A 21225-nucleotide genomic window follows, 5' to 3' on the forward strand; every position below is an offset into this window, starting at 1 on the left:
CTGGGGGTACTCCCCGGGACAGTGGAGGCCACGCAGGACAAGCTGGCTAGACTGGCTTTTACAGCTGCTAGACTTGTGTTGGCGTCTCTTTGGAAGAGCCCCACGATACCTACGGTAGCGATGATGCGAGTGAAATTAGGATGGGTTTGTGAGAAATTTAGGCTTTCGGCATTACTCACCCGCCAGAGGAGACAGTTTGAGGACCTATGGGGAAGGTTCCTAGAGATGGAGGGAAACTCTGAGTAATTTGTATTACATGCTTAGCCGGTGCATCCCTGAAGGGGGACCACCATTGCATCTCTTGCATATTAGGATTCTGTTCTGCTACTTCTTCCTTTTGGATGTTACATGTGGGGGGGGGGGGAACTAGACGTTATTGGGAGTTGGGTACTTGAGAGGGTCAGGGGGGGGTTGGGGGGGGAAAGGGGAGGGGTGGGTTGGGAATGGGACATGGGGAATCTAATGTATACACTGTATTCATGATTGTATGGTTTTGCTGTGCAGGTGTACCTGTAGTGTCTGTAACGCAGTGGTTAAATAAAGAGTTACAAAAAAAAAAAAATGTTTGTGCTGTCGTTGATCCAATCTGTCATAAGTTGTTCTGTTTCTTCGCTTAGTTTTGTGTTATTTTCGTAGCGGGCCCAAAATTCCTCTGGGTCAATCTTTCCCCTGGTGGTGAGAGTTTTGATATTTCTTGTTTTGCCGTTTTTAGTGGGTTTTTGTTGGCAGTCAATGGAAAAGTCACAGAGTCTGTGATCAGACCATAGGGAATCTGTCCAATTGGATTGTATCAAATTAAATTTTGGGCTGGACAGTACTTTGGAGGAGAAGGTCACTCCAAAGTCTAGCTGATGACCTCTTTGATGAGTTTTGGTTGAGGGGGGGTTTTGAAGAAGCCTAGTTGGATGATGAGTGACCAAAAATTTGATACTTCTGGTTGATCAAGTTGCTCGAGGTGGATGTTGATGTCCCCGCACAGTAGGTTGTATTGGCTTGTTAAGGAGTTAGTAAGTAAGGCTTCCGCAAAGTCCTCTTTGGCTAGGTTCCATTTTTTTGGTGGGATATAGAATAGAGTGATTGTTAGGGAGGCGGCCAGGGATTTGGACTTCAGAGAGCAGGCTAGTATTTCAGAGTTAGGAGAGGACTTGGTGTTCAGTAGAGAGCAGTTGAGGTGGTCTCTAAAGATTATAGCTAGACCTCCTCCTCTTCCCCAGGTTCTGGCCAGGGAGAGAATCTTAAATCCTGGGGGTAGACAGTCTTTGATTATGATATCCTTGTCGGAGTGCAACCAGGTTTCAGTGAGTAGGACAAAGTCAGGGTTAGTTTCACTCAGCCAGTCTTTGATCAGAATGGCTTTGCTCCTCTGTGATCTAATATTTAGGTAGAAACCTAGTAGGTTCTGTTGGTTGGAGTGGGCGACTGGGTAGTCGTGAGAGTAGGCTAATTTTTTTAGAGACCTAGGTTTTTTTGGGCAGAGCTTGTAAGAATAGCGGGAGGGTGGAGGGTTTGGGGGCGAACTGGTATTAGGTTGGTTCTGAGGCGTGTGGGGTGAGACAGTATGAGTTTTTGGTTTTATCGAACGGTATAAGGAGATGTGGACAGGAATGGGGGTTGTGGCATAAGGGTCTGCAGTGCATATCCTAAGGGTGAGGAGAAAAAGTAGAAACAAAGCTGCACATTGATGGGGGTTAGGCCGTGCCATGATTCCGCACTCGGGGGGGGGGGAGGGGGAAAAGAGGGGGTTAGGAGAACAGAGAGGGATGTTTAAGTGGTAAGAGATTGGGAGTTAAGAATATATAACTTTTTTTTTTTTTATACAGACTAGTCAGATTTAAGCAATACAGTAAGGTGAGCAATGAGCATTAATGTGCAGTAAGAAGTGGTTATTAAGCTCGTCTTTAGTAATTTATATTCTTGCAAGAAGATTAGAGGTGGGCAGTAATAAGCAGTGATTTATACTTAACGCAAGTAAATCATGTGCTTGAAACTTCACTTCGCTGTTCCAAGCTTCACCCTTCACCTGTTCATCCAACAGTACTCAACTTATTGAATCTGTGCTAAACACGATGGAATCCTGGATGCAGGAATTCAAATTGAAATTAAAACAGGAAAAACCAAAATTCTTCCTTGTGTCTTCACAAAAGATCATTTTTGAACCAATAATTAAGATCAATTCAATGTCATACACAACAAACCCTACAATTAAAATCTTGGGAGTTGTTCTTGATCATTGCTTCACCATGAAAATCAGATTGGCACAGTGGTTCAAAAGGGATACTATACCTTATGGAAACTATGGACCATCAGATCCTACTTCGATGCTGCTGCTTTCACAATTCTAGTTCAGACACTACTTCTGAATATAATGGACTATTTGACAAGTACTAAGAAAAATTTGTCTAGAATGACCCTGGTTCAGAATACAGCAGTAAGAATGATTTATGGTCTGAGGAAGTATGACCACCTAACCCCCTATTACTGTGAGCTGCATCGGCTTCCGGTCGAGGACCGGGTGATCTTTAAGTTAGGATGCTTATATTATAAAGTTGCTTTTGGCGTTGCCCCATTCTATCTTGCCAATAGATTTGTTATTGTGGCGCATAAGAATAGTAGAAAATCTCATGCCTTATTTACGTTCCCTTCAGCCAACGGCTGTAAAAGTAAGAAACATTATGGCCATTGGCTTTCCTACCAAGCAGCTTATTATGACAAAGATTTCCATCCATTATTAATTAGATCCACGTCTTATGAACATTTTAGAAAACTTTTCTTTTTTCTAAATTTATAATCAATTAAATTTCTGTATATTATATTATTCCTGTATTTTTTCATAGCATAATCTTTTGTTAACCGCATTGAACTCATGGCTATGCGGTCTAGAAATCTGCTATTATGTTATGTTATTGGTTAAAAATGGTTTCTGGAATCACTACATTCCAATTCCAGTTAAACATTAATTAGTCTAAAATCCAATTTTAAAAAAATGACACTGAAAAAAACTTTTGTCTTATCTATATAGGAATCTGATAGAAACATGGAAACATGATGGCAAATAAAGGCCGAATGGCCCATCCTTTCCCTATTGGCTAAGGCTCTTAACATTTGCATCTCCTCTTCCTATAGGTTAACGCTCTTTACACCTGCATTGTGAGGTCATAGAGCTGCCCATCCACAGTAACCATTATCTCTTCCTCTCTCTAAGAGATCCCATGTGCCTATCCCATGCTTTCTTGAATTCAGACACAGTCTTTGTCTCCACCACCTCTTAAGAACATAAAAATAGCCTTACTGAGGCAGACCAATGGTCCATCAAGCCCAGTAATCCGTTCTCACGGTGGCCAATCCAGGTCCCTGGTACCTGGACAAAACCCAAAGAGTAGCAACATTCCATGCTTCCAATCCAGGGCAAGCAGTGGCTTGCCCCATGTCTGTCTCAATAACAGACTATGGATTTTTCCTCTAGGAACTTGTCCAAACCTTTCTTAAAACCAGCTATACAATCCATTCTTACCACATCCTCTGGCAATGCGTTCCAGAGATTAACTATTCACATGTGGGGTTCTTGGTTTTTCATGTTCACCATGCTTAGCTTGTTTGTCATTTTCCCCTGTTTCTGCTGCTCTTTATGCATGCACTCCTTTTGCTTTCATGTTTTTCCTCTTTTTTCCCCCCTCTTTGCTTTTATTCCTTCCACCGTTCTTTCAACCCCTCTTTCCCTTCCCCCCTTGTTTATGGTTCCTTCCCTCTCTTTTTTCCCCCTTTCCTTCCCTCCCCTCCCTTTCTTTTTTTGTAGTTTTCATTTTTTGTAAATTTTTTCTTCTTAGCTATTTCTGGGCAAGAATCCAAAGCTCTACCTGGTACTGTGCTTGGGTGCCAACTGCCGAAATCTCCATCAAAACCTACTCCAGCCCATCTACACCCTCCCAGCCATTGAAGCCCTCCCAAGCCCATCCTCCCCCCAAACGGCCATATACAGACATAGACTGTGCAAGTCTTCCCAGTTCAATATTTAATATTATTTTCTGATTCTAGATCCTCTGTGTTCATCCCACACTTCTTGAACTCAGTCACCATTTTCCTCTCCACCACCTCTCTCGGGAGCGAATTCCAGGCATCCATCACCCTCTCCGTATAGTAGAATTTCCTAACATTGCTCTTGAATCTACCACCCCTCAACCTCAAATTATGTCCTCTAGTTTTACCATTTTCCTTTCTCTGGAAAAGATTTTATTCTACGTTAATACCCTTCAAGTATTTTAACGTCTGAATCATATCTCCCCTGTCCCTCCTTTCCTCTAGGGTACACATATTCAGGGCTTCCAGTCTCTCCTCATACATCTTCTGGTACAAGCCTCCTATCATTTTCGTCACCCTCCTCTGGACCACTTCAAGTCTTCTTACGTCCTTCACCAGATACAATCTCCAAAACTGAACACAATACTCCAAGTGGGGCCTCACCAATGACCTGTACAGGGGTATCAACACCTTCTTCCTTCTACTGGCTATGCCTTTCTTTATACAGCCCAGCATCTTTCTGGCAGCAGCCACCACCTTGTCACACTGTTTTTTCGCCTTTAGATCTTTAGATACTATCACCCCAAGGTCCCTCTCCCCGCCCGTGCATATTAGCTTCTCACCTCCCAGCAGTGGCATACCAAGGGGTGGGGCGGGGGGGACGGTCTGCCCCGGGTGCATGGCTTGGGGGGGTGAACAGCCAGCCAGGTCCAGGTCCTCCTGCCCTACTGTCCTACTACCTGGGTCCTCCTGCCAGGTCCGGGTCCTCCTGCCCTTCCTTTCCCCCGGTCCGCGCCACTGCAATCTTATTTCCCCGCTGCTGCTGCTAATCGCCGACAAGAAGTCTTCTATCCGGCGTCAATTCTGACATGGGAGAGGACATTCCGGCCAGCCAGGCAGTGATTGGCTGGCCCAGAACGTCCTCTCTGATGTCAGAATTGATGCCGGATAGAAGACTTCTTGTCGGCGATTAGCAGCAGCAGCGGGGAAATAAGATTGCAGTGGCGCGGACCGGGGAAAAGGAAGGGCAGGAGGACCCGGACCTGGCAGGAGGACCCGGGTAGTAGGGCAGAAAGGAAGGAGAGAGGCGCTTTTTTTTCCACGACAGGGAGGGAAGGATGTAGGCAGGCAAGCTGGCTGGCTTTAGCGCAGAAGGGAGAGAGGTAGATAGGTAGGCAGGCAGGCTGGCTTTGGGGGTGGACAAAATCTGGAAGGTAGTGGGGGGACATAAGAAGGAGGCACTGGGGGCACTAAGGGCACAGGACGGAGGCATTGGGGGCACTATGGACACAGGACAGAGGCACTGGGGGCACTAAGGACACAGGTCAGAGGCACTGGGGGTACTAAGGACACAGGACGGAGGCACTGGGGGCACTAAGGACACAGGAAGGAGGCACTGGGGGCACTAAGGACATGGGAAGGAAGGAGGGAGGGAATAGAAAGGGACAATTGTTGGGCCTGAGTGCAGAAAGAAATGAAAGAAAGGATGCACAGTCAATTAATAGATGAAAAAAATAAATGGTCACGTTACCTCTTACTTACTTTCTCTGCAGCAGAGTTGGCAGCCATGCTGAGGTGCAGGAAGGTCCCGCGATGACTCGTCTGCCAGCTCTGCTCCAGAAGAAGTAAGTTACGTTGGAGGGGGTGGAACCGGCAGATGCAGTCATTGCGGGACTTTGCCACAACTCCCTGCATCTACCGGGTCCACCCCCTCCGACGTAACTTACTTCTTCCGGAACAGAGCCAGCATGCGGCTGCTGAGTCCGCTCCAGAGCAAGTACGTCGGAGTAGGGTGGACTGGCAGCCGGCAGCTACAGTCATCGTGGGACCTTGCTGCATGAAGGGAGAGAAAGGAGCAGGATTGCTGGAATGGAAGAGTGGTGGAGGGAAAGAAAGGGGGCAGGGTGGTATGGAAGGGTGGTGCTGAAGGAATTGATGTACAGAGAAAAGGGAGAGACATAAGGGGGAAGGATATTGGAGGGAAAAAAAGGGGGCAGATGCTGATTGAAGAGCGGTGGATGGCGAGAGAAAGGGCAGACATTGGATGGTAGTGGGGAGCCTATGCTGGATGGAAGTGCACATGGGAGAAATAAGGGAGCAAATGCAGAAAGGAAATGGGAGGAGAGAAAGAGGGGAGCAGACGCTGGATGGAAGTGGACAGAGAGAGGAGAAGGTACTAGATGGAAGGGTTGGAGAAAGAGGGTACATGATGGAAGGAGGGGATAAATAAAAGGAGGGCACATGATGGGGAGAAAAGGATTGAGTTAGGGAAACACTGGAAGGGTGAGGGAAAGAGGTGGCAAGCTTTAGGTAGACAGTATAAAAGGACAGATACAGAAAATAAATTGAAAAGGAAAATGAGGGAAAAAAGGGAAAGGGATTGCAGAGGAGAGGTGTGGGAGAGGGAAGGAGAGGAGAGAGATGCCAGACTAATGGGGGTGAAAGGAGAGATGGAAGGGGGAGGCATACAGTTTCTAAAAGGGGCATAGAAGGAGAGAAGATGCCATATAGGAGAAGAGAGACGGCAGACAGTGGATGGAAGGAAGAGAGTTACAAGAAGATGAGGAAAGCAGAAACCACAGACGACAAAGGTAGAAAAAAATTTTCTATTTATTTATTGCTTTAGGAGACATGTATCACTGTTTCTGTGGTGCACTGTATGCAGAGTCCAGCTTCTTACTGGTTCAATGTAACCTTTGTCTATGCATTTCTATTTTATCCCCCCTTTTACAAAACTGTGGAGCGCTTTTTAGTGCCAGCCGTGGTGGTAGCAGCTCTGATGCTCAGAATTCTATGAGCGTCAGAGCTGTTACCACCGTGGCTAAAATCCACACTACAGTTTTGTAAAAGAGGGAGGGGTTAGTTTGTGATTACATATTCCATACTAGGCGAAGGTGTTTTCTGTGTTCTGTGTGTTCGAAAGACATGGTTTCTTGTTAGGATTGATCTGTACTAGTTTGGCTTGTTTAGTTTTACAATGGGTGTACTGATGTTGTACTTCTCACTGCAGTATGTAAGAGCTGCCTTTTCCTAGGTACTCATGTGTGACATGTGGCTTGTTACTAAAAATCATGTTTTTCGTACAGATGGTGGGGGTGTCAAAAAATGATGGGCCTCGGGTGTCACATATGCTAGGTACCCATGAATAACACAAATATCATGAAAACCAAATGTATAGAATAATAAACACTTTCAGAATGGTTGATGCAGTTATGTCCTATACTATGATGCAAAAACAGCATGGGCTAGAAATGCCTCAAAATGAAGGAAAAAGCCTCAGAAAAGGGCCCTCCCACCTCCACTGAAATGGTTTATTAAAGGTGGTTGAGCAGTAACCTCATTGGCAAAAAACCTTCAATGTGAATGTAGCCTTATGCTGTGCTTAGCTATATGAAAAACAAAAGATAGAAGAAAAAGTTCCACTTATCTTGAGCTGATCTGTACACCAGCATAAGGCTACATTCACATTGAAGGCTTTTTGCCAATGAGGTTACTGCTAAACCACCTTTAACAAACCACTTCGGTGGAGGTAGGAGGGCCCTTTTCTGAGGCTTTTTCCTTCATTTTGAGGCATTTCTAGCCCATGCTGTTTTTGCATCATAGTATAGGACATAACTGCATCAACCATTCTGAAAGTGTTTATTATTCTATACATATGCTAGGTACGCCACTGCCTCCCAGCATATATGGTTCCTTCCGATTATTAATCCCCAAATACATTACTCTGCATTTCTTTGCATTGAATTTTAGTTGCCAGGCATTACACCATTCCTCTAACTTTTGCAGATCCTTTTTCATTTTTTCCACTCCCTCTTCGGTGTCTACTCTGTTACAAATCTTGGTATCATCTGCAAAGAGGCACACTTTTCCTTCTAACCCTTCAGCAATGTCACTCACAAACATATTAAACAGGATCGGCCCCAGCACCGAACCCTGAGGGACTTCACTACTCACCTTTCCTTCCTCCGAGCGACTTCCATTAACCACCACCCTCTGGCGTCTGTCCGACAAGTCAGTTTCTAACCCAATTCACCACTGTGGGTCCTAACTTCAGCCCTTCAAGTTTGTTCAACAGCCTCCTATGAGGAACCGTATCAAAGGCTTTGCTGAAATCTAAGTAAATTACATCTAGCATATGTCCTCGATCCAGCTCTTTGGTTACCCAATCAAAAAATTCAATCAGGTTCGTTTGGCACGATTTACCTTTTGTAAAGCCATGTTGCCTCAGATCCTGTGACCCATTAGATTCAAGGAAGTACATTATCCTTTCTTTCAGCAAGACTTCCATTATTTTTCCAACAACCGAAGTGAGGCTCACCAGCCTGTAGTTTCCCGCTTCATCCCTATGCCCACTTTTGTGAATAAGGGACCATATCCACTCTCCTCTAATCCCCGGGAACCACTCCCATCTCCAGAGATTTGTTGAATAAGTCTAGAATAGAACCCGCCAGAACCTCTCTGAGCTCCCTCAGTATCCTGGCATGGATCCATTCTGGTCCCATCACTTTGTCCACCTTCAGTTTTTCAAGTTGCTCATAAACACTCTCCTCCGTGAACGGTGCAGAATCTACTCCATTTTCTCATGTAACTTTGCCAGACAATCTCGGTCCTTCTCCAGTATTTTCTTCTGTGAACACAGAACATAAGTATTTCTTTAGTACATTTGCTTTTCCTCATCATTCTCCACATATCAGTTCCCAGCATCTTTTAGTTTAGCAATTCCATTTTTCATCTTCCTCCTTTCACTAATATATCTGAAAAATTTTTTATCTCCCTTTTTTACATTTTTAGCCATTTGTTCTTCCGCCTGTGCTTTCGCCAGACGTATCTCTCTCTTGGCTTTTTTCAGTTTTACCCTGTAGTCCTTTCTGCACTCCTCTTCTTGGGTTTTTTTATATTTCACCTTTATTTTCTCGACCACTAGTTTAGAGAACCATATCGGTTTCCTTTTTCTCTTGTTTTTATTTATTTTCTTCACATAAAGGTCCATAGCCATTTTTATTGCTCCTTTCAGCTTAGACCACTGTCTTTCCACTTCTCTTATGTCCTCCCATCCTAACAGCTCTTTCTTCAGGTACTCTCCCATTTCATTAAAATCCGTACGTTTGAAATCTAGGACTTTAAGTATCGTGCGGCCGCTCTCCACTTTAACCGTTATATCAAACCAAACTGTTTGATGATCGCTACTTCCCAGGTGAGCACCCACTCGAACATTAGAGATACTCTCCCTATTTGTGAGGACCAGATCCAATATTGCTTTTTCCCTCGTAGATTCCGTCACCATTTGTCTGAGCAGAGCCTCTTGAAAGGCATCCACAATCTCCCTACTTCTTTCCGATTCTGCAGACGGAATATTCCATTCCGCATCTGGCAGGTTGAAATCTCCCAACAGGAGCACCTCCTCTTTCCTTCCAAACTTTTGGATATCCACAATCAGATCCTTATCAATTTGCTGCGATTGAGTCGGTGTTCTGTAGATTACACCCACGTAGATAGAAGTTCCATCTTCTCTTTTTCAGAGTGATCCATATCGCTTCTTCCTCTTCCCAGGTCCCTTGCCTTTCGGTCACTTGGATATTGATCTTTACATAGAGAGCTACTCCACCACCTTTTTGACTATCTCTGTCCTTCCTAAAAAGATTATATCCCGGTATGTTTGCATCCCATCCATGTGATTCACTGAACCATGTCTCTGTGATAGCGACAATATCTAGATCTGCCTCTAACATCAGGGCTTGCAGATCATGAACTTTGTTGCTTAGACTGCGAGCATTTGTGGTCATCGCTTTCCAGCTATTTTTCAGCAGTAATCTCCTTTTTCATATAGATTTTTGTTTCGTTTCACTTTCTGTTGCAATACTAAGAAATGAGTTTCTGATATTGTTTATGTTGCAATCTTTACTACCATCACATCTTTTCTTTTGACGGGGGTGGTTTCTATAATTGTCCTTCATACATACACCACCCCCACCTTCTAGTTTAAATGCCTAGAAACATATTGTCTAAATTTCTCCGCAAGGTTTCTTTTTCCTGCTGTAGTAATATTTAGCCCATCAGTGCAATATAGCTTCTTATCCTTCCACGTATTTCCCCATCCTCCTATGTACCTGAAGCCTTCTTGATGACACCAGGCTTTGAGCCATCTATTAAAGTCCTCTGTGTTTTTCACTCTTTGCTCTCCCTTTCCATATGCAGGCAGTATTTCAGAAAAAGCTAAAGTCTTTACAAAAGGTTTCAAGCCCTCACCAAGCTCCTGAAAAGCTTTCTGTGCTGAAAGTGTGGAGTTGTTGGCCAGGTCATTTGTTCCCAGTGGCTTCCCCATGTCTTTCTCAATAACAATTCTTTTTTGCACTCTTCATGGTGATTCGGATCCTCACTGCATATGACCAAACATGGATCAGAAGTCAGCAGGAACAGCAGAATCAGACCTTTGGGTAAAATATAAAAAGAGATGCTTGCACTTTGCAGATCATGTATAGTAATTGAACTCACCTAACATGAATTTTAAAAAGACATTATTCAGAAAAAACATGGAAAATTTGTCTTCCTAAACAATGGAAACAGAAATATTTTTGACCAATATCTAGAAAAAAATCCCGTTACATTAATGTAGAAATATGCAAGCTAAGCTGAGATATTAATCCTGTTTTTTAAGTACATAATACACAACTTTTTTTTTCCCCATAAGGATAATTTCTACAGCAGATTAACACAGCAGGCTCTAATGGTGTATCAACTATTTTTGCTAGCACACTTTTGGCATGTTGCTTTATGACTCCAGATTTGCATTCCAATTTACACTGACATGAAGCGGGCAGATGCAGACCTGGCAAGTCTCCCATGTGAGTGGACCCTGTTGCTCCTCCACAAAACACACACAGGAGTCTCTTGCTTTTGCTGGTCTTCTCCTGTGCTCCCTCTAGGTAGCAATCTCCAGCTTACTAGCCTCCCCTTGGAAGCATACTCTAAGGGTCAAATTCTATAACTGGCATCCCAATTGTAGGTGGTAGTAGATGGCCTATTGCTGTCTAACCAGCCAATTGGATGCACGTTTTAATGTAAATCATATTTATTAAATTTAAAATATAAACAAAAGAGTAAAAAAATAATTTCAAATACAACAAGAAGAATGCTTTTTTAAATATAAAGATGTCCCCTTTTTGTCAAATTTAATAAGAATGTATCCAGATGTATCTCATCCAACTCAGAAAAGAAGGAAACAGTTCCTTATTTTGAGACCTCAAGCACTCCAGTTGGGTGCAACATTTGTTCCGAGATACCCTTGTAAATGTGTTTTGGTTTTTAAAGAAAACAGATATATTTTCTATGAGCCGCAGCAGTTATCAAAATTTATTTCTGCTAAAGGGAAACCTATTACCATAATATGAGTTTTGTTGCAGTCGTTTAGCTCAGTAAGGAAAATGTCGAGAGTCAACTAGTTTTTAGTTTTCCTCTTTACGTTTTGTATTCTTAAATTTCAGTTAAATTTCAGCTCCATCTCTTCTTATAGTGGACTAACTACAACTTGCTGTTTGAAAAAATTTCCTTATTTCTTGTGAAATTGTTATATTTCATTGTTGAATGTTTGCCATCAAGATGTTTTTCCTTTTTTTTTTTGACTTGCAAGATTGTCAAAATGTTAAAATTTATAAAGAATTTAAAAAAAAATAATTCAGATGTCGCAAAGAAATGAAGAATTTACATCAATGTGGATCCTGCATTTCTGTTTGTTTCCAGTTTTGTGAAAATTAAGGGCTCCTTTTACAAAGGCGCGCTAGCAGTTTAACGTGCGTAAATAGCACGCGCTAAACCGCCGGACGCACTAGCTGCTACTGCCTCCTCTTGAGCAGGTGGTAGTTTTTGGCCAGCGCGGGGGTTAGTGCGTGATGAAAAGTCACGCGCGTTAACCCCGCTCGCACAGCTTTGTAAAAGGAGCCCTAAGTAAATGTACTACAAACCAATAAACTTGACTACTGAAACTTTCACATGTGTTTAATTGTTTTTCTACAATGATGTGACCACATTAAAAATCACAAGACATGTATCTATACAAGACCAACAATCCCATGGTAACTCCAAATTTTTGCAACACACAGTGATCAATATTATCCAATGTTCTCTCAGGGTTTCCGCAGCTGGCATCAGGCTTGTTGCAGGTTTCTGGGTCTCGCTATATCTTGTCAGGTAGAACCACCATTTAAGCAATCATGCTGTGGCTTTCTTCAGAGTATGCTGTGAGGTCTGCAGTTTGTTTTTACATAGTAGGTCCTCAAACCTGATTGGCTGGGACTTGAGGTGAATAAGGCAGGAAAGTTCATTGGTCATCAATTTGAATTTTTGGTAGGAAAATCAGTTAGTCTTTTTCCCACAGAATGGAAAAGTCTCTGGCGAGTATAAAGATGTTCTTCCCGTGAAGTTGGGTTATATGTTCTCTCAGGGTTTCTGCAACTGGCATCATGCTTGTTGCAGGCTTCTAAGTCTCGCTGATTCTTGTCAGGTAGAATTGATGTTTCAGCCTTATAACCCAGCTTCATGGGGAAAACATCTTTAAACTCACCAGAAACTTTTCCATTCTATGAGAAAAAGAAACCAACTAATTTTCCCACCAAAATTCAAATTTGTGACCAACTGACTTTCTCGCCAAAATTCAAATCAGTGACCAATGGACTTTCCTGCCTCATTCACCTCAATCCCCAACCAATTGGGTTTGAGGACCTACTACCCCTAAGCACCCCAGGGTGCTTAGGGAGCTGAGTGATGTCTTGGCGGAGCCACTGTCCGCGCTCTTCAACCTCTCCCTTAGTACAGGCAGCGTCCCGTTGGACTGGAGGACGGCTAACATCATTCCACTCCACAAGAAAGGCTCAAAGAGGGAGACAGCAAACTACAGACCAGTGAGTCTAACATCGATAGTGAGCAAACTAATGGAAACTCTAATCAAACACCAATTAGATAAGATCCTGGATGAGGAGAATCTACGGGATCCCCGACAATATGGATTTACTAAGGGGAGATCCTGCCAATCCAACCTGATCAGCTTCTTTGACTGGGTAACGGGGAAGCTGGATATTGGGGAGTCCCTGGACATCGTGTACCTGGACTTTAGCAAAGCATTCGATAGCGTACCACACCGCAGGTTACTGAGCAAGATGAGTTCTATAGGATTAGGTGACACACTGACGAAATGGGTTGGGAGCTGGCTTGGAGGTAGGCTCCAAAGGGTGGTGGTGAACGGCACCCCCTCCGAAATGACGGAGGTGATTAGTGGAGTACCACAGGGCTCAGTCTTGGGCCCAATCCTATTCAACATCTTTATAAGAGACTTGGCAGAAGGGCTTCGAGGTAAAATAACATTATTCGCCGATGACGCCAAACTGAGTAATGTAGTGGGCAAATGCACAACAGACGAAGATTCAGTGCCCGACAACATGATGCACGACCTACTCCTACTGGAGCGATGGTCTAGGACATGGCAACTCAACTTCAATGCCAAAAAATGCAAAGTTATGCACCTGGGCAGCCAGAATCCATGCAAGTCTTATACCCTTAATGGCGAGATCCTAGCAAAAATGGTAGCAGAACGAGACTTGGGGGTAATCGTCAGTGAGGACATGAAGTCTGCCAATCAAGTGGAGCAGGCTTCGTCCAAGGCAAGACAAATCATGGGCTGCATACGAAGGGGTTTCGTCAGTCGTAAGGCGGAAGTCATTATGCCATTGTATAGATCCATGGTGAGGCCCCACCTGGAATACTGTGTGCAATTCTGGAGGCCGCATTATCGCAAGGATGTGCTGAGACTGGAGTCGGTGCAAAGAATGGCCACCCGGATGGTCTCGGGACTCAAGGATCTACCATACGAAAAACGGCTTGACAAATTACAGCTATACTCGCTCGAGGAGCGCAGAGAGAGGGGGGACATGATCGAGACGTTCAAGTATCTTACGGGCCGCATCGAGGCGGAAGAAGATATCTTCTTTTTCAAGGGTCCCACGACAACAAGAGGGCATCCGTTGAAAATCAGGGGCGGGAAACTACGAGGTGACACCAGGAAATTCTTTTTCACTGAAAGAGTGGTTGATCGCTGGAATAGTCTTCCACTACAGGTGATTGAGGCCAGCAGCGTGCCTGATTTTAAGGCCAAATGGGATCGGCACATGGGATCTATTCACAGGGCAAAGGTAGGGGAGGGACATTAAGGTGGGCAGACTAGATGGGCCGTGGGCCCTTATCTGCCGTCTATTTCTATGTTTCTATGTTACTATATAAAGACAAACTGCAGACCTCATAGCATACCCTGAAGAAAGCCACGGCATGATGGCTGACATGTCAGTTCTACCTGACAGTGAATGCATTGAACAGCTAAGTCAGACTCATTGGCTGTGTAGCACTAACTACTGTTCTTGACATTTGCAATAGTTTCTTTATATCAGTTAATATGGAAAAGCAGACAGGAAAGAGAGCAATTGGCTGTCACCAACTACCATGCTACTTCATCCAAGGGACTGAAATCATTGTTGATACCAAGCCATGAAGAGCCAACACCGCTGTTCAAGGGCACCTATTCTTGTACCACCAGTAGAGCAAATCTGATCATAATGGACAGGTTTGGCTCTAGAAAGGTTAAATACTTACACTACTTGCTTAAAAGGCCATATATTACAGGATCTGGTTACCTTATCAGGTTAACAAAAATAAAACAGTACCATAATAAAAATACTCCACTGGTAAAGTAAACATTTCTCTAACATCTTAGATACCTTTCTATGGTATTTAATTAAACAATGCGCAAAACAATTTCTAAGACTAATTTAGTGCAGAATGTTTAAAGATGGCAGCCCCTCTGTCATTGAAACATTCTTTTCAACACAGCCAGAATTTCTAAAACACCAAACACATTCAGAGGCTTAGGAATGAAAGGAAATGAGAAAGGAAAGAAACAAGTGTGCTGATTTTCTGTCTTTTTTCAGCTGCCCCCTGCATTCTTTTGCTTTTCTTTCTTCAAGTCAGCTCTGCCGCTTCATTGCAATGTTACAAATAATTCAGTTTTTCCTGGCCCCCTCCAGTGCATTGTGTTTCTGTACTAATTGCTTGTGTTATGGGGTTATTCTGCCAAAAATGTAATAAATATTTATTTGGTTGTTTAGCCCATCCTCCCAAAAGAGCTCAGAATGGGTTACAAATCAACATACAGAGTATAATTAAACGGACAATATATACACATATTCTTACATAAGATGATGTTAATTATAATTCCAAAAAGGGGGGAAAAACTGTGATAGTAAAAAGGATTTATATTGGGGGGGGGAGAGGGGAAAGTAAAGGTCAACTGAATCTTCAAACCGGGCTTTCTTCCACTGGAGAAAGTAAAAAAAGATTGAGGGAAACAAAACAGTCATACAGCCAAGACTATCAATTTTATAAATATTTTGGAAGCTTTTATTTGAAATGAAGAAGGATTTCACACTCCTAAATTCTCGCTCTGGTCAAGTCTCTGTGTAGCAGTTTAAAAGTAACCTGAAATAAAATCATCCTTATAAACTCCTTTAAATGAATACAATGTCAGTTTATATTAAGGTTTACTCATTAGCAAGCAATAGGAGAAAAGCCCCGTTGACCCAGTGACTCTCTGTTCTTGATTCTAACAAGCTAGCATGATGTTCAAAGTCCAGTCCAGTCTTAGATAGTGGCTGATCAATCCTGCCTCCTGAAAGAAAAAATAATACTTATTTAAGCAATGAGTCTGTGAAAGCTTTTTATAACCTCTGACATATTATTGCAGGCGTGATGCGGCAGAAGGAAGACTCAGGCCTGGCCGAAAGCAGCTTGCTCTGCATGCCGTTGCTATCAGCAAGGTGATGTTTAGAGGGCAGTGAAAGAAGGAAAGAGGGATTAAGAGAGGAAAGGGAGCAATGCCAAACTAAGTGCTGGAACGAAAAGGGGAGAAAGCTTAAACTCTGTGTGAAGGGGCACCACCACCTAGCCGCAAACATTTGAGCTGGCCCTTTGGAGGGTTAAGTGACTTGCCCAGCAGGGATTGTCTCTTGCGTGTTTAATATACAGTGCTGCGTGCGTCTGGTAGCGCTATAGGAATAATAAATAGTAGTAGTAGTATAGTCACAGAGAGAATCAAATTCAGTTCCTCAGATTCTCCAGATTAGGCTGGAGATGAAACTAGAGGGTAGAAGAATGGTATCTGTAAGGTAAAAGTTTTAATAAAAATACTACTACTTATTTCTTTAGCAGTAAAAGATGCATGCAGCATTGTACACGTTATATGGAGGTACTGTATCTGTCCCTAGTGGGCTCACAATTAGAGAATGACACGGTGAAAAAATTGGTCCCCGTCACCGCCCCGTCCCCGTCTCACCATCCTCTGCACCGCCCCGTCACCGCCATTCCCTTCACCGCCCCGTCACCGCCACTGCCACCCCATTCACCGCCCCGTCACCGTCACCGCTGCATACATAAAAGCCTCAAACGGGTACGATTTTATATACTTTTCTAATATCTCCCCTATGTATCTGCCATTGCCCCCCCCCTGTGTCCATATTCCATCCCCATGGCATGTCCCCTTTTTGTCTCTGTCCCTATGCCCCATGCACATAATTTCCCCTCTTTCTGTTACCTTCCTGTGTCCAGATTTCCCCTATCTTCCTCTTCCATACCAGTGTGTCTCTTCTTTTCAACCCCATCTAGCTTTTTTCCCTCTTTCTTCCCCCCCCCCTGCTTCTAGCATCTGGCTCACCTGCCTGTCCTTCCCTTTCTTTCCTGCTGTGGGTTTTTCTTTCCGTTTTCATCACCTTGGCCCAGAATCCTTTTCCCTTTCACTCCCTCCTTACAGTTTGAGCCGGGAACACTAGCGATCGCACGGTCCTCGCAGCCCCCACCCGCCTGCCCAATCGATCCTAGTGTTTAGCCAGCTCTCTCCCTTCTCCTCACCTTAATTTGCAGGCTTTCTTTTTCAGCGACCTACACGCGCGGCTGCTCAGTGTTCAATCTTCTGCTCTGCTGCAACTTCCTGTTTCCGGTTGCGTCAGAGCAGAAGATTGAACACTGAGCAGCCGCGCGTGCGCGGCTCTCTGATAGCGTGCGGGTCGCCGAAAAAGAAAATCTACAAACTAAGGTGAGGAGAAGGGAGAGAGCTGGCTAAACACTAGAATCGATTGGGCAGGCGGGTGTGAGCTGCGGGGACCGCGCGATCCTTCATGCCTCACTGTGGGGACAAGACCCATTCACCGCCCCGCGGGCGGTGAATGGCCTTGTCCCCGTCGCCGCAGCGACTGCTAGTTTTCTTCCCCGTTTTCGGCGGTGACCCGCGGCTAAAATGCGGTGGCCGCGGGTAAACCGCCACCGTGTCATTCTCTACTCACAATCTTAAGCTTTTGTACCTGGGGCAATGGAGGGTGAAGTGACTTGCCCAGGATCACAAGCAACTGCAGTGGGAACAGAGTCCAGTTTCCCAAGATCTCAGCCCACTACACTAACCACAACAAGGCTACTCCTCCATTCCCAAAAAGAACTCTACTAGTAAGAGAAATGAGTAGCACCATAGTCAGCAATGTATGTATAAGACTATATCTAGTGTAGACCAAATGGTGAAATGATGACAACGATTGTACAGTTTTTGCGGTTGACACTGAAGCAAACTGGTTGTGTTTCTTGGTTCAATAAAAAGAAGTATTTTATTTATGTTTTAAAATGTATAACCCGCATATTCGACAATTCTAAGCGGGTAACAATACAACATACATAATAAAATAATATACAAATACATATACAGCTGAGAATCTCTAATGATATTTAACTTTAAGATAAAAGAAGAACTGATATAATCATAAAAATAAAGTTGTTAAAACTATTCACTATAAAATTTAAGGCAATCATGCTCAAAATAAAAATTACAAAAATAAAAACTAACAAAAATCTTGATTATAAAGAAAAACACTCGTTCAAATAACCTGGTTTTCACCATCTTCCTAAACTGCAAAATACCCAGTTTGCCTTGTCTAAGGGCAATGCATTCCAATACAACGGCCCTTGTATCGTCAGCATAGTTTTACGATGCCCTGAGAGTCTCACCACACTCAAAGATGGAACATCCAGACACATCTTATCCATGGACTGTAACATTCGTGTTGGCTGATAAAAATGCAACAAAGAGCAAAGTATTAGAGGACAGTCATCTTTCAAAAGCTTAAAAAAAAAAAAAATCAAATATAAAACCTTAAATTCAACATGTGCACTAATGGGCAGCCAGTGCAAATCGCATAAAATTGGGGTGACATGATCAAATTTTGAAGCCCGCACAACAATACTTGCGGCAGCATTCTGGGAAACTTGCAAAGCCTGAACAACACATGGCAAATCAAGATCCAAGACATTACAGTAATCAAATACTGGGGCCAGTATCCTGCTAATAATGATCTTAAAATTATCCACAAACAGATAATCTCTAAAGCTAAAGGAAGGGAAAAAAAGGGGTTCACATACCAACAGCAAATAAGGCAAATAGAATGTTGGGCATGATAAAGAAAGGAATCTCGAGTAGATCGGAGAAAGTTATAATGCCGCTTTATAGGGCAATGGTCAGACCCCACTTGGAATACTGCGTCCAACATTGGTCTCCCTACCTAAAGAAGGATATAAAACTGCTGGAGAGGGTGCAGAGACGAGCAACTAAACTAGTGAAGGGTATGGAGAAACTGGAATATGAGGATCGACTTAAAACACTGGGATCGTTCTCCCTTGAGAAAAGGAGACTGCATGGGGATATGATCGAGACCTTCAAAATACTGAAAGGAATCGACAAAATAGAGCAGAGAAGATTATTTACATTGTCCAATTTGACATGGACAAGAGGACATGAAATGAAGCTAAGGGGGGGCAAGTTCAGGACTAATATCAGGAAGTTCTGCTTCACACAGAGAGTGGTTGACATCTGGAATACTCTCCCAGGGGAGATTATTGCGGAATCGACAGTCCTAGGCTTCAAAAGCAAACTAGATGCATATCTCCTTGAGAGAGGCATATAAAGATATGGTTGGCTATAAAATAAGCCAGGTGTATACCTAGCAGGGCCTCCGCGTGTGCGGATCGCCGGACTTGATGGACCGAAGGTCTGATCCGGAGATGGCGCTTCTTATGTTCTTATATCAGCAAAACAAGACACATCAATTTAGCAAACCTTCGGTCTATAAATGGGATCTCTGTTCAAATGCCTATTTATAGACTGAAACACTGAAGTAAGAGGGTTTTTTGTTTTTGTGTCTTTTTTTTGCAGGGGAAGGTGTGGCTCACTGGTAGAGCTGCAGCCTCTGCAGCCGGAGGTTGTGAGATCAAATCCCAGTGCTGCTCTTTGTGACCCTGGGCAAGCCACTTAATCCTCCAGTGCCCACCACTTTGATTGTAACCTTTGAAATGCCAAAGTCACAAAAAGATAGAATACAAGTCCCCACTCCCTTCAAACTTCCACTGGAGTGCTGACCCATTCTGTGTGATTTTTAATCACCACCTATATGAGAGCAATTTACCCAGGTAACTGTGCTGCCTAAATACCCTATATACGAGTTAAAGTACAAACGGGGATTAACGTGTATTTTTACCCATAGAAGTAGGCAGCCTCAGATACAGTTAGGTCGGAGGGAGGAAATGTGTGTAGATTACCATGAAAACACAAGTTAGAAGATCAGTTGTAGAATGGATACACATATTTTTTTCCTGCAGACTTTGAATCTGCCTGTATAGTTTTAAAAACTGCCCCATATTTTTACAGTTGAAATCCAAAATCTTTTTTTTATATTTGGGACTATAATAAACAAAGTCCTGTCTTCAATAAAGGGGAACACTACAGCTCCTTGTGATCCTGGGCAAGTTATTTAACTCTTTATTGTCCCAGGTACAACAACAACAAAAATAAATTGTGAGTACATCAGGCACAGAGAAAGTACTACATAGTAACATAGTAACATAGTAGATGACGGCAGATAAAGACCCGAATGGTCCATCCAGTCTGCCCAACCTGATTCAATTTAAATTATTATTATTTTTTTTTTTCTTCTTAGCTATTTCTGGGCGAGAATCCAAAGCTTTACCCGGTATTGTGCTTGGGTTCCAACTGCCGAAATCTCTGTTAAGACTTACTCCAGCCCATCTACACCCTCCCAGCCACTGAAGCCCTCCCCTGCCCATCCCCCACCAAATGGCCATACACAGACACAGACCGTACAAGTCTGCCCAGTAACTGGCCTAGTTCAATCTTTAATATTATTTTCTGATTCTAAATCTTCTGTGTTCATCCCACGCTTCTTTGAACTCAGTCACAGTTTTACTCTCCACCACCTCTCTCGGGAGCGCATTCCAGGCATCCACCACCCTCTCCGTAAAGTAGAATTTCCTAACATTGCCCCTGAATCTACCACCCCTCAACCTCAAATTATGTCCTCTGGTTTTACCATTTTCCTTTCTCTGGAAAAGATTTTGTTCTACGTTAATACCCTTTAAGTATTTGAACATCTGAATCATATCTCCCCTGTCTCTCCTTTCCTCTAGGGTATACATATTCAGGGCTTCCAGTCTCTCCTCATACGTCTTCTGGCGCAAGCCTCCTATCATTTTCGTCGCCCTCCTCTGGACCGCTTCAAGTCTTCTTACATCCTTCGCCAGATACGGTCTCCAAAACTGAACACAATACTCCAAGTGGGGCCTCACCAATGACCTGTACAGGGGCATCAACACCTTCTTCCTTCTACTGACTACGCCTCTCTTTATACAGCCCAGAATCCTTCTGGCAGCAGCCACTGCCTTGTCACACTGTTTTTTCGCCTTTAGATCTTCGGACACTGGTATTTTGGTTGTACTGCAGAAAGGCAGTGCATCAAGAATGTAATAATAGCAGAGTATGCCAGATCTTCAAGGGCTGTGTATTTATTGACTGTCACAAACACCCCTCAGAGCGGTGTTGAAAAGTGACAATATTCTCTGACCTGGTGTGTCCCCTACTACCAGGGGTATCTTCAGGGCTTACAACAGACCCTAGGTGCCTGTCTGGGGTGTGGGAATACAGGTAAGTACATGCTTCTTTCACCTTTCACAAACTCAAGCTCAGTCATGAATGGCTTTAACTTTGAATCAGCAGTCAAATGAGTGAACATAATATGGTCTTAGTCCAACTGCATTAACACAAGCCATAAAGAAAATCCTATGGCATTCAGG

General features: G+C 43.5%; 1 protein-coding gene across 1 annotated transcript in view; it reads right to left on the reverse strand.

The window, feature by feature from the left end:
- Positions 1–15190: 15190 nt before the first annotated feature.
- CREBL2 (cAMP responsive element binding protein like 2) overlaps positions 15191–21225 on the reverse strand; it is a 42467-nt gene continuing 36432 nt past the window's right edge. Inside the window, exon 4 of the mRNA XM_033953143.1 lies at positions 15191–15718. Within this exon, the coding sequence (XP_033809034.1) occupies positions 15717–15718 (2 nt within the window). The 3' untranslated portion in view covers positions 15191–15716. The remainder of the gene's footprint in view (positions 15719–21225) is intronic.

Source organism: Geotrypetes seraphini, chromosome 7, assembly GCF_902459505.1.
Source record: "Geotrypetes seraphini chromosome 7, aGeoSer1.1, whole genome shotgun sequence".
In the NCBI taxonomy this organism is placed as follows: Eukaryota; Metazoa; Chordata; class Amphibia; order Gymnophiona; family Dermophiidae; genus Geotrypetes; species Geotrypetes seraphini.